Consider the following 13,695-nt stretch of genomic DNA (forward strand, 5'->3'; position numbering starts at 1 on the left):
AAACACAGCAGTACTATTCTTCCAGCCGTGGGTGTTTTTTCTCTCTCACCACCTCCTTACCATACAAAATGTATGATTTCCTCTTTCCTCGTAATCATTTGTCAGTATTACATTTGGTTTTTCATCTGCAGGTTTTTTTTAAGGCATGGAAATTAAACAAATTTTTAATGGTTCACTGGTATTTTGACCAGTTTACACACAAATGATATCCTTAGAAATAATGTCATGACATTTTGGAGCTAAATCTGTTCAGGCCTCATCACCAGCTTGAATAAATCACCAGTTTCAGCTCATCGGTAGCAGTGCGGCCCTGCGATGCAGCTTTGCTCAGTTGAAATAATAACCTGGAGCAGACAGAAGGCAATCATTACCTTGCACATAGACGCTGTGCGTATGTGTTGACGGAGGACTTCCACTAGAGTGCTGCGGAGACGGGCAGAGGCGAGACTCTCAGCCGTTGTTAAACCTCTGGCTCCCCATCACCTATAAGCTAATGACCTAGCCCTCTATTTGCTCTCTGAAGTCCTTCTGTGTCAGAAAGAAATCCATCTTTGACCCTGAGCTCACAAGAGAAAGCAAAAACCAAAAAAAAAAAAAAAAAAAAAAAAAAAAAAAAAAAAGATGTGGTTTGCGGTGGGGAGAAAAAAATGAGCATACCAAAAACAAGAGAGAAAGAGGAGGGGGGTGAGAAGAAAAGTTTGAGCCCTCGGGCTGTGTGAGCAGAGCCTGCTGTTGAGCATTGTCTTAGTCTGCACTGATACAATCTGGAGAGGACTCTTTTTCTTAAAGCTGGGAGTGAATGACATATGGAGGAGCTTGTGTGCGGCACAACTCCCCTGTGCCTCCTCCAGCCCCAAAGTCTTCCTGTGAGAGCGCCAAGCAACTTTTCAGCTTTTTCAAACAGCAGCAGCAGCCTCTCTCTCCCTCTAACTCATTCACCGCTTTCCTCCCTCCCTCCCTCTGTGTTGCCCTCACACACTCCCTCTCTCTCCTTTTTCCCCCCTCTTCCTCAGACACTCACCAGTCACTGCCTGAAGCAGTAATCGGACAACTCTCGTTCTCAATAAGACAGTCTCCTGAGATACCGAGCCGGGCTCAATGGGTTCCAACACCTAAAATGAGAAGGAAAAAAAGTAGTCCTGTAGTTTACATTTACTGCGCTACAGATTCTACCAACACTCTGAGAGCTGTTTAAGACAGCGTGTTGTCCTCTCTGCTGGACTGCCCGACCCTTTTTCCAGAAGATTTCTTTTTTAAAGGGGAAGATAAAAAGAGGGGATAAACGCACAGGGATTCAACTGTAATAGCAGTGAGTACAACTTTAATTTCTTTCTCATGTTTGACGTAACTAACTGTCCTGTCTTAACTTGTCTTGGCTTTTGGTGTGACCGACTCCGCAATTAGTTATTTTATCACAGAAATGACTATTACAGTAGGTAATCCCCAAGTGCTGCAAATTTCCAGAAATCTGGTATTATTTATTCTCTTAATTGTTGGCCAAATATTGTGATATTATCAAAATTTAAAGAAACCCTGCAAGATTGCAATTATTAAAAACCAAAATCAAAAACCTAAGAGATTTTTGGCCATTTATAAAATTAGTTAATTATAAGTAAATAAAATAAAGGCCTTCTTGAGCATTTACAAAAATACAACAGTTACTAAAACAAAAAATTAAAGAGAAAATTACATGCTATATTTAATTTAAAAAAGGAATCTGGTAACACCATATAAAAATATTGTTACTTAGGTATTAATTTTCACCTGCATGTTAAATATTTATTAAAAACTATACTTCATTTTTTCAGGCAATAATACATGCGACACAAAAGGTTTAGAATGCACAAATTAATACATAAGTAATAAAAAAAAACATATTTAGATGTCTTCTAAAACCTATAACCTGTATTGTTTGTCAATAAAATTAGGAATTAAAATTGCTCAAGTGACATCAAATTTAACATCCTCATGTAAATATTTGGCAATTCAATTTTCCTGTCCTTGTCCTGGGTGCAGTTTAGCTTTTTTTTTATTTGAGAAAGAAGGCGTATTTTACACTGCAGTAGTTAATTTTCTCCAAGCAGACTCAAGAAAACGAACACAGTCAAAGCAGCTGACACCCAATGCCATCTGCTGAGGCCAGGAATGCCGCGGGGAGACCCGAGAGCCTCCGAGCGTCTCACCAGGACGACAGGCCTCGACTCCCGGCTGAGCGGCGTCTCCGCTCGCCATCATTTCACGTGCAGGGAAGATGATGGTGATTCATCCGGCTGTAATCACCAGCCTCGCTAATTGAGGGATGTTCGGATTTCTTGCCTTTGAGCCCTTGCTTACCTTGAAAGTAAAAAAATAAAAAATTACAGTTCGGAGTGTAAGTATGTGTGATAGGAGCATATCTTTTAGAGGTTGGCCTTTATTCCTGTTGACTTTGTTCAGCATCGAATTCTTTCTCTTTCTTGTGTGTTAATGAAAGAGAGGAAATGAGCGTTAGTGAGGCAGCCTGCCTGTCCTCTGTGCCATGAAGACAAGCGTGACAGCGTGTGTGACTGCCTCCTGCTGCTATTCACACACAAACAATAACCGTATTTATTCAATTAACAGATAATGAGGAGGCTGATTTAAAGGCTGTTTACACTGCCTATTTGCTTTACACAGACAGAGATTAGGGTCTCCCTGGCTTTAGCGCTCCACGCATGTTTGGCTGCAGTGTGCGCCGGTGACGGTGGCATTGTTTGCCTAGGGACTGATGTCTTTCGTATTGGATGCGTCTAGTCGGCCGGGCCCTTGGCCTGCAGATTGAAAACGGTGAAAGACACAGAGCGCTAATTGATCCATCTTCATTCAGAAAGAAGAGAGGAAAAATGGGGAGTTGAAAACAGGGCACCAAAGAAGGAAGAAGGTAATAGGGACCCTCTATTAAGTAGCCTGTAGTAGGTGATTAGTGGGCTGGGGGTGTTTACTAAATACCGTGGGGTGTTGTTTTCTTAACACGCCACTGTTTGGATCTGAAATATGTGGTTGAAAGAGCAGGAAATGAGCTTTTAGATGACTGCCTTACAGATCTCTAATCACTAAAATCTTTCCTGTGTTTTCTTGTAAATATCTTGATGTGAGGATCACTGTGAATTCTCCCATTGTCCAGGCACTACATATTGTATTATTTTAAACACAAACTGTTTGTGCTGGGTATTTTATCCTAATTTTTCCTTCAAAATAATAATAATAAAAAAAAACATATTTCATAGCTGAAAGGATTAAAAGTACACGTCAAAAGTGCCACACATACAAAATCATTAACATTTGTCGCTTGACCTGCTTTCTGCTCTGGCTTGTAAAAAATATCTCCTGGCCCCTCAGTGGCCACAGTGGTTGGCAGGTTGTGATAAAATGTCCACCTTAAATCTTATTTGATAGCCTCTCAAAGGCAGAACCACCTTCTGGAAATAATTTGGAGGGTTGAAGAAGGTGGTATTAACAGATTTAACGTGGCTGCGGAAGGACCTGCTGTGGCACAATAGCAGATTAAATCCAAATTACAGCGACAAATTGCACATCAGCACTCATCTGCTGACAACTCTGTTTTTTATTCACAAGAAAATAAAGTCTCACTGTTGAATTAAAATTTTTAAATAAAATTTAAACAAGTAAACTTTTTTTGGTGGATATATATATATATGTAATGGCCAATTTTCAAATGAACATATAATAACACACTGTAAGTTCAGAAATATAACTTGTTAAAATATTAAATACAAATCCAAATATTTTAATGTTGAGTTTCTGGCACCTAGTATTTTCACGCAAAAACAATCACAAGTGAATCACAGCTTTTTGTAAACTGTACCCTAACATCTGTGTCCAATTGTTGTCTACATCTACATTCTTTTGCGAGTAGATTTATTTTTCCTGGGCTACCATGTGGATTCAGCTGACCAGTTTAAGTGGGGATTAGATGTTTTAAACTCAGATTTTGATTTAAAAAATTCTTATGCAAAAGTTATAACAAACGACACTTCAAGTATACACTTTAAAATATCTCATAGTATTTTAGGTGTATTCTTTTTTTATTTAGATTTAAAAAAAAAAGGAATTTAAGTTCCGAGATTTCGCATTAAAAACAACACCATCAATGTGAATGAGAAGGGCCTCGCATGCATCATGACACAGGTCACACAGATCAGACGCCATGCATGTTGTGATGATCTATGTTAAAAGCTTGGCTCGGGCTATATTTACCTTTGGCAATGCAGGTCTTGAAATAAGTAAAGCGAAACTAAAAGGCTAGCAAACCACCGTGAATGAAGCTTGTTGTGGCACTTCGTCTTCTTAATGACACTTCTACTGCTTCATCTAGCTGCTCTTTGTTCTTGCTGAGGCTTCAAAGACTTGGCAGTTCAGGTTGAAGCAAGATGAACATCAAAGATGCTGAATGTGGCTTTTTTTCTTTACACGATAAATATTTTCTGGTTAAGAAAAAAAGGTCTCCTTTTTTTTTAAGTTTATGCTTTCGTTCCTCTCCCCTTCATTTTTACTTTCCTCATCTTTTCACCTGCTGAAGGTGGTACAGACACCAGCAAGGCAATGGCTTTATAGGACTGCACCATTCACCACTTAATACCACATTAGTCCACCACAGGAGCCCCCTCCCGACCTTGTGATCGCTGTTAATGTGCTGTGGCAGAATGTGTTTCTCTTTCTTCTTTATAGTTTTTAGCTCATGTGGATTTTACTTTGAGATTTATTTTTTTCTTAAATATTGTTCTATTTTTACGCCTCAACAGAGATTGCTGTTGAATGAAAATACCCACTTTTTGTTTTTTTTTTGCATTTTTAAACGTGAGAATGGAATATAATGGTTATGTTCTGTTGCGAGTTATGGGAGAGGAGGCAAATTGTAAAGATAGAATGGTATTCATGAAGGCTTTGCTATGGTGTGAAGAGCAAAGCCTGTTTGAAAAAAAAAAAGAAAACTTAAGACCATCGAGCTCAGGTTACCTTGGCTCATGTAAACAGTGGGCCATTAAAAAAAAAAAATCCTGCTCCGATTTGGGGGGAAAAAAGAACATTATATCTCTCTTTTTTTTATTTCCCTGAACAGATGAATACCTTTGACCTTTTTCTGGACCATCTATTCCCACGGAGGGTCAGAGTCAAGTCTAATATAGAGCCATAACCATGCAAGTATATGGCCCCGCTTGATGTTTGCAGAGAGGCAGGCCCAAGCAGGAGTGGACAGCAAAATGTAACTGTCAGCTAAAGGAGAGTAATAGAGGCATTCGCGGCGTCATAGGAAACATATGTGGCTCCATATGCTCTCCATGTTCTTGTTTCCAGTCTGCTTCATTGTCTGAGATGCACCACTGATCTGGGGGCCTCTAAAGTGCCTTGCGTTGGTGTGTGTGAGAGAGATGTGTGTGTGTGTGTGTCTGTGTGTGCATTTACACCACTCTGATCTGGGGCCCCTGAGTGCCCTGCGCAAGATATATGCAAGCAAACAGACATGAGTTATGTGCCTTTGTTTGCAAAAGTGAAGCCGTCGACACAAATAGTTGGGGTTAGCGTAATTATGCATAACAAGGCAGGAGATTATCGCTTTTTAATAATTTAAGTCAAAATACCACACTTTTTGGAAAGTTCCACACAAATTTAATACAAAATGTAATAAATTATATAGTTTAATGCATTTTACTACTGCCGTCCACATAACATAATACTGATTATTACACTAATAATTTTAACTACATTTTTATCTGTTCATTTTTTTCATATTTCCAACAGGCATTGGTTGGTTACTGGTATCAAGACAGAGCATTGCTTTATATAGTTCTAGTTTCAAAAATATCTTACCTTAAAAATTATATTTTTTTCTAAAGAAATGCGCTTTCCCTTGCTAAGAAAAAGGACAAAACAAAATTATTTTTGGTTGCAAAAAACACATATAGCCAAAGGAGCACCACCTGTTGCTCTTACTAAGAAACTTAAATTTATAGTCACAGTTGGTAAACTACGAATCGGAAGAGCTCAACTTTTGTTCTATCATAATTAAACTGACGAATATTATGAAAACATCATTATTCTTGTTGTAGTCTATATATTACAATAATTTATGGCAGTAGAAATACTTTTTGTTCCTTTACATTTTAAATAAAAACAATGGGATCATGTTGTACTGTTTTTTTTATGTATATTTCTGTGACTTCCATGGTACTTTTAAACTGTAGTGATTTTACACTGTTATCACACTCCTCAAACCTTTCCTGTTAGCATTAGGTTGTAGTAGCTCTCTTTCAGTCAGCTGACTGGAAGTGTGTAGCAACAGTTGGGTGAGGGGCAGCGATGTGTTGCTCTTTGCCCGTCACTCCAACATGATCTCTGGCCTTTTGTTGTAAGGGTTTTGAACCACAGGAACATTATGACAGAAAATCTTAGCAGTCTTAAGCTTTTTAAAATGCCTTGATAGTGGGAGTGTGCATGCTCATTCTGTGTGTTGTTTTGTGGGATTCAGAGCTAGGCTGCTTCATAGTTTCTGTCTGTGTAATAGCCACAGGCTGGGGCAGGCCTGTAGGAAGGGGCCCCGTTGGTCATTAGGACTTGTCATTATGCCTGGAGGAGGAGTGCTGATAAATTCAGATAGTGTCAATTGCAGATGAAAGATCTGCTGAAGATGGTAGGGGTGTCACGGTCGACTTGCCTCTGCTCAACAAGTCCCATCTTCTTTCAGTCAGCAGGAAAGTAGAAAGACTCTCCCACACTCCGCTTCCCCTCAGCCCCTTGTACCCCCAGCCCCTCACCCTGCTGCCTACCTTCGCTTCTTTAGCCCCACTACACAGTTCCCCCCCACCCACCCTTCCTGCTTACCTTGGCTAAGCTGCTTTGCATGTTGATTGGGGGAGGGCTAATCCAGTTTGCAGCTGTCGTAGACCAATGATGAATCACCTTTCCGTCATTTGGCCATGCTCCCCTTACTCAGGGAGGAGGGAGGACCTGGAGGAGGAAACAACAGTGGAGTAGGGCAGCGGCTCAGAGACAGACAATGTGAGCCTCTGTTCCCTCGCCAGCCCTCTCTTCCCATTTTGCTCCAGAATAACAATAATGTTTTCTCTGATAAGCCTTTTTGTGTCATGGATGGCTCCGGACTGTGACATCAAGCTGCAGTAACAAGGACTGACATTGTTTCCTGCCTGGGGCAGGTGGAGGCAGAATAAAGAAAAGGGAGTGTGGTTTGAGAGGACTCAGAGCTGTCTAGGTCCAGGTAAGAGCAAAGTTGTGTCCGTTCCAGTAGCGCCAATGAAATGTAGCTCTTTGTGTGGCATCAGGGATTGCTTCAAAAATGGGCATTTCTCTGCTAAATTTGTTTCCTAACTCCAGTAGACTTTTAAGCTGGCAGTATGTGACTGTGAATGTTGGCCCACATAGGAGAGTACAGACTTTGCAGGAAAAGTTTTTGCAAGGAAAAGATTTAGTGTCCCTTTATTTTCCTCAAGCTTGTAGTTTGTGATAATTTTAACATAAGCAAACTAATATACCCTAGGAGAAAAATATATTTTTGTGCCCATAAGTAATTTGTTTTTTCTTGTTGCTTTTCTGTTTTGTTTGTTTCTTTAATTATTTCATGTTTTTACCCAGCTTTTTGGAGTTCACTCTGGTAAAATGTTCAAAACATTGAAGCAGAAAATTATTTAAACCCGTGGCAGATTTTTTTTTTCTTGTGATAGGAAATGAGACAGGCATCTCAAAAAATAATTAAAGAAGTACACATTTTTATAAACAACTTTTATGAGTTGGAGATAAATGATTAGTTATATCATAATCAAGAAGTTTTGGAAAAATCTGTAGTAGCACTACAGCAATCAAACCCTTTCTTATAATTGTTGAGCAGCAGGATGTATGTTTCCACTGGTGTTGTGATAATTTCTCTGTGATGATGAGCTCCTTGCCATGACCTTAATGTGTAGCTCCGTTCATAGATTTTTGATCAGACTATTTTTGGTCAGAATAAACATGTGGCAACCATGTAACTATTATTTTGTATAAAATATAATGTGTGTGCGTGTGTGTGTGTTTATATATACACTACACACACACCCATTTCTGCCTAAAATTTTGCTTAGGAATTTTAAATAAAAAATACATCTTCAAAAATTTATATCTCCTTTACATTCTTTTATTAGGTTTTTGACACGCCTGTGTGTGTGCGCATGCATGTGTGTGTGTTTGTGTGTATGTGTTGGTGAATGTACATACATATATGTGCACATATGTGTGTGTGTGTGTATAGGTGTGTGTGCGCGCGCGTGGGTTTGTGTCAAAATGTAGTGTCTGATAGTTATAGTTTCATCTAGTGAAAATATGAGATTTTTGCCCCCAGTATTATTGTAACAAGCCCTTTATAGAAGCTTATTTGTTTATCAGCAGCAGACATACAGTAACTTTGAAAATTAATTGAAGTAAAAAAAAAAATCCCAAACCGTTGCGATAAGAACAGTAGTTTTATTTTCTTGTCTTTTTTTTTTTCTAATCTCTTGTGCTTCCTATCTACACTGTTGTCTGTGGACGATCAAATCCTCTGAGTGCACAGATGAGAAGATAGAATAATGTTTTCTGTGGCGTGGTCTTTTGTATAAACACAGAAACAATTAAGGAGCTTGCCAGAGCAAACACACGCCTCATGAACTTCTCATCCGCCCATCACTGAGGTATTGGCTCTTATAATCAGGCAGAATGCTGTGCTCCTAACACATTAAGCATTGCCTCAAACCAGCAAAACATCTGTTTGCACTCATCATCACCCCCAAAACGATATACACTTAAGATCATTTTAGTTGCATGAAACAGATTAATTAGACTGTAAACATTTCGTAAAACAACTTGTAAAATTATGACGAAACCACTGCAAACACATACACACAGTTACACATATATCTTATATATATATATATATATATATATATATATATAGCTGTCCGTAGTTTACACTAACTTTGTGCTTTAAAAAAATGTACGGCCCTCATATTCAGCATTGCACGTCAGAGTCTTGTGTTTTCACTGAAACTACAATGATTTGTGTAATTTGATTTGCTGTGTGTGTGTGTGTGTGTGTGTGTGTCCTTTCAGGTCTATGGAAATGCAGGATCTAGCCAGTCCTCACAGCCGAGTAAGTGGAAGCAGCGAATCTCCGAATGGTCCCAGCCTCGACAACTCACATATCAGCAACAATTCCATGACACCCAATGGCACAGAAGGTGCGTTTGCTGTGTTTTAATCTGAAATTTTAGAACGTTACTATAGAAATTAGCTATTTGAATGTAGAGATATGCATACTAGAATGGAAGCAGCAAAATCTTTTTGAGACCAGGAAGTGTTCATGTAACTTAAACTTGATTGTTACTGTGAAGTTTTTAATTCTATTTTCTGCTGGTAAATCTGTATGTTGCACAGTAGTTGTTTCCAGTGACTATTAGCTGTTTATTCAAGCATCCATGTAATTATTCAAAGCCCACAGCATGGAAATGATTGCGTTTTGAATGTGGTCTCCTCTGTACATACTTATTTGCTCAGGTGATTCGCCTGTGCTTTAAATCTGAGCCTTTGTTTAGTGAAGCAGTCACAACCCAACAAATTATTAAAATGATCCCTTGCCGTGTAATCTCCATGTTTTATATTAGCCCGGGGCTCAGAGTTTATGTTTCTCGCCTTGCAGACTGTCATGTGTCCCTTTTGCCATTCTGTCTTTCCCATAGGAGATAACATCACAATGCTTACCACTGCAGACTGGTTGTTAGGTTCTAACTTACAGTCTACAGCAGGTTTGTCTACTTTTAGTGACACGATGAAAGGACAATACTTGGTGTTTTTCCCAAACTCAAATAGAAGTACTCGTTTTATCCCCAATTGTCCCTCTTGGTAAAGTAATTTGTGCTCATCAAAATCTCCCTCAAATGCAAAGTTCATTAGTTGCCAAAAGTACAAAACTGCCTCAACTATTGTGCCTTTCATTAAGAAACTCTTTGGATTTTCTGGTATTTTGTTTCAAGCATGGTTTGACACCAACTGGCCTTGAGTTCATTGTTACAAAGTGGTCAGATTGTGAACTTCTTGTTGGGATCCTCCATGCTGCCTCTTGAACACAGTGGTTATTGTTTGCTATGTGACCCCAGTGTGTGCTAGTTCATGCATGCACTATGTGACCATATTTTTTACCGTTGTGTTGTTCAAAGGTGTTACCCCTCATCAACATGTGTGCAAGCACTGCAGAAACATGTATAACATGACAGCAAATGGCTTCTTCAACCATGAGGGATTCTACTAAGCATGACTCCTTCGCCCACATTGTCAATTTGCTTTGCCACAAAAAAAAAAGAAAAAAAAAATCCCTTAGCCCGCCTGAAGTGAAATGGATTGATTTCAAAGATTCCTGAGCTGTCAGAGAGCTGTGAAATTGTCTTTGCAAATCTATTGCTGGGCTATGTAATGGAGTCAAGGTCAAACCGTGTTAGCTACACTCTTAAAACGATTTTATATACTATATATTTTCTTGACGTTTCAATTGAAGTTGCATGTTTTACGCTCGTTCTTTTTCTCTGTAGCTTTCAAATGCATCTCTTAGTCAAATATGACAGGTCGATTGTGCTCTTTCAGAACTGCAAAAATAACAGTTTTATAGTTGTTTCAAAACTTTGTATAAATAACTTGCACTGATCGATCAGCCAGAGATCGGAATCAGCTCATTTGTACTTGATTTGCTTAAACACTAAAAAAATGAGAATTATGTCTTCCATATTTACTAAAAAACAACTTTAAGTACATCAGCCAACGTTACATCCTTTTTTTTTGTTTGATAAAAACACTAAAAAACAAAAAAGGAACTAAAGGAATAGGCTTTGGACACTTAATGCAAATACTCTTGTAATTTCCTAATTTGCTGTTGTACTCTAAACTACCACCTTATTTTTTACCGTTACATGTTACCCTCCTCACAAATAAATAATACTCTGAAGGGATTAAAAATCAGAATCGGCGGATGAGACAAAAGAAACAAAAGTTGTATTAGTCAGGAGAAGCCTTATCTGTGCGTCTCTAATTATACATATGAGAAATGATGACAAAGTAATATTAAAGGAATTTAAATCCGGCAACCTTGAAATTCAGAAGCAAACTGTTGCTCCTTTTTGTCCCTCTCAGATCTTTTCAGTTTTTTGTTTTGTTTTTTTCTTTTAAGTTTTTTTTTATCACTGAAGATAATGTCCATTTTTCATCCTAACTTGATTTGGTGACAATCTGACTCTTTATTTACAGTTAAAACAGAGCCAATGAGCAGCAGCGAAATCGCCTCTTCAGTCACAGACTCCGCTTTAGACAGCTTCTCAGGATCAGGTGAGGGGAAAACATTGTCTCATGTGAACGTTTTTGAGTATGTGTGAACTAACACACACAAACACGCAAACTGATGATGTGATGAGCACAGAGATGGGCGGCTGATAAGTCAGGCCTTAGTACGTGTCCCAGCAGTCAGTCTAATCTAATGTGTGTGCTTGTATTCCTGTGTGTTTAGGCACAAAATTTCTTGACGTTGTCAGCAAATTTATATGCTGCGCTTGCTTACATGTGCGGGTGTAGTTGTTCACTCTGTTGGTTCCCATGTCAGTGAGGGCTGAGTTATGGCCTGCTGAGCCCAAAGTCTGTCTGTCCAGTGGAGTGACACGGCGTCCCAGTGGCCCTCACTCTCCATGGGCTGTTACCCTATCGCCCTGTCAGAGCCAGTGTTTTCACACCTTCCTTTCAGTAAAGAAACATCATACAGACACACACACACACACACACACATAAACACATTGCTACCTAAAGCCGAAGCCGTCTTTCTTTCACGCTCTGTGGTATCACTTTGCCGCAGAATGAGGCATTTTGTGTTAAAATTCATTAACCGAAGTGTGTGGTATTAACTTACTGCAAATTTTTCCTATATTTTCTCAACCATTTAACTAAGTACTTGATACTTAACGCTAGAACAGCATAAATCACTGCATGACTTTTGTCTCTGACAATATTAATGAAATTTAGTAATCTTATACCCCGTATCCTCCGTGGGGAAACCCAAAGCTCTGTTCAGAGGAGAAAGTGTTGTCCAGTGGCAGGTGCTGCCGATGTGGGAAAAGTGTTCAGTATTAATAACGTGTGTGAGGGGTTATGGCATACAGTTTCATACAGTAAGCACTCCCCCGCAGCAAAATCCCTCATTTTACATGTCATGACCAATTAGTCAGATCTTTCTAAACTTTGCCAGGTCACTGCACCGACAAAAACTGCAGCATCCTGGAATCTTGATGACATTTTATAAATCAAAGATATTCTAATTTACCACTCTTTTTATGTATGTAATCATGCAGGTTTTTTTATTCACACTTAGACTGATTTGGTTTTGTTTATTAGTATTATAATTATCTATGATTTTAACAAGTTATACTTTTTTTTTTTTTACTTTTTCTTATTTGTCCACAATGAAGATAGTATTTTGGCAAAATCATTCAATTAGTATTTAGAGAGCAACAGAAATCTTTATTGTTTTTTTTAACAGTGTAAAACTTTTAGAAGCAATGTAATAGTTAAAAAGCAAATATGTCTTAGTAATGTCACATGAAAAACATGCGTCTATTTAACATATGGATAAAACTGCAGTGAAAAAAGAGCACTGTGGAACTAGGTTGATGTAAAATTGTGTCAGGGTTGTCATTTCCATTTTTACTGAAAGCTTATAAATAGAGATGCACTGATATTTGTTTTTTTTTATGTGAAAGATTTGCTCATCAGTTACTCGCCGATTCCATTTTCTCTTCAAGAGTTTTAAGAAGATGAGGAACAACACAAAAAAAATATTTCCAGCCTTTGTCTCATGAGTAATCATTAATTATTTTAATTAAGAGCAGAGGCAAAGTCTATTATTTAAAAAGACCTCAGCATGCTGAATTAGAAATTAGTACCTTTACTGTTGTAAAGGTACTAATGCTAATCCAGTCTCCGTGTGAATTACTCAGAGAATGTAGACCCTTAGCTCAACTCAAGGATTTCCAAAAGACTTCCAACATTTCCAAATTCAGCATGTTCCAATACAGACAACTTAAAAGTTTAAAATAATACAACTGAGCTACATTGTTGTAGTTTATTTAACCGTTATGTTTTTCACTGCGAGTCTTGTTCTCTCACACTATCAAAACCTTAAAGCAGGCGTGTCTTTATGTGTCATTAGTAATGATGTTTCCTTTTACATCTCCCTGCTTCTTCTTACCTATTTTTTAAACCCCACGTTGTCAGCGTGTGGAGTGATGCTTTGAAATGTTGCGTGCATTGATTGGCACAAGATTTTTTTTTTTTTTTTGCCATTTTCCAACCAGTTGTTTAACGGTTGGAAAATGAAGCAAAAAATTGGTCAATCCTGGTCACCATCCAATTTCTTTAGTTGTAAATGTTTTAAATTGCGGACTGAGATGTAGACAGTTGTGTGGGTGTCATTGCGACTGAAGTGCCCCAGAAATAAACACTGTTCTTATTTACCTAATTATTTGACTCCATTATTGCTCCTCTGTTTTTAACATTGAATAAGTTTACAACAATAAACAGAGGAGAGCGTTGTTATTGCCCTTTTGTTGAAGTCCAGCAGTTCTTTTTGGCAGAAGATAATATTTACCTTATTTCTTAATGTTT

At 38.3% G+C, this 13,695-nt stretch overlaps 1 protein-coding gene across 2 annotated transcripts in view; it reads left to right on the plus strand.

Annotated features, from left to right (window-relative positions):
• The first annotated feature begins 583 nt into the window (after positions 1-583).
• The window catches only part of eya1 (EYA transcriptional coactivator and phosphatase 1), a 46,882-nt gene continuing 33,770 nt past the window's right edge, over positions 584-13,695 (plus strand). Inside the window, exons 1-4 of one of the 2 annotated variants that reach the window (XM_015009849.2) lie at positions 584-1,309; positions 9,115-9,242; positions 9,741-9,806; positions 11,296-11,373. In XM_015009849.2, the coding sequence (XP_014865335.1) occupies positions 9,119-9,242; positions 9,741-9,806; positions 11,296-11,373 (268 nt within the window). In that variant the 5' untranslated portion in view covers positions 584-1,309; positions 9,115-9,118. Of the gene's footprint in view, positions 1,310-6,865; positions 7,253-9,114; positions 9,243-9,740; positions 9,807-11,295; positions 11,374-13,695 lie in introns of those variants that run through there. The other variant, XM_088001200.1, reaches the window with a different exon arrangement.

Source organism: Poecilia mexicana, unplaced genomic scaffold (genome assembly GCF_051168715.1).
Source record: "Poecilia mexicana isolate PSO_F unplaced genomic scaffold, ASM5116871v1 scaffold_20, whole genome shotgun sequence".
Classification (NCBI taxonomy): domain Eukaryota; kingdom Metazoa; phylum Chordata; class Actinopteri; order Cyprinodontiformes; family Poeciliidae; genus Poecilia; species Poecilia mexicana.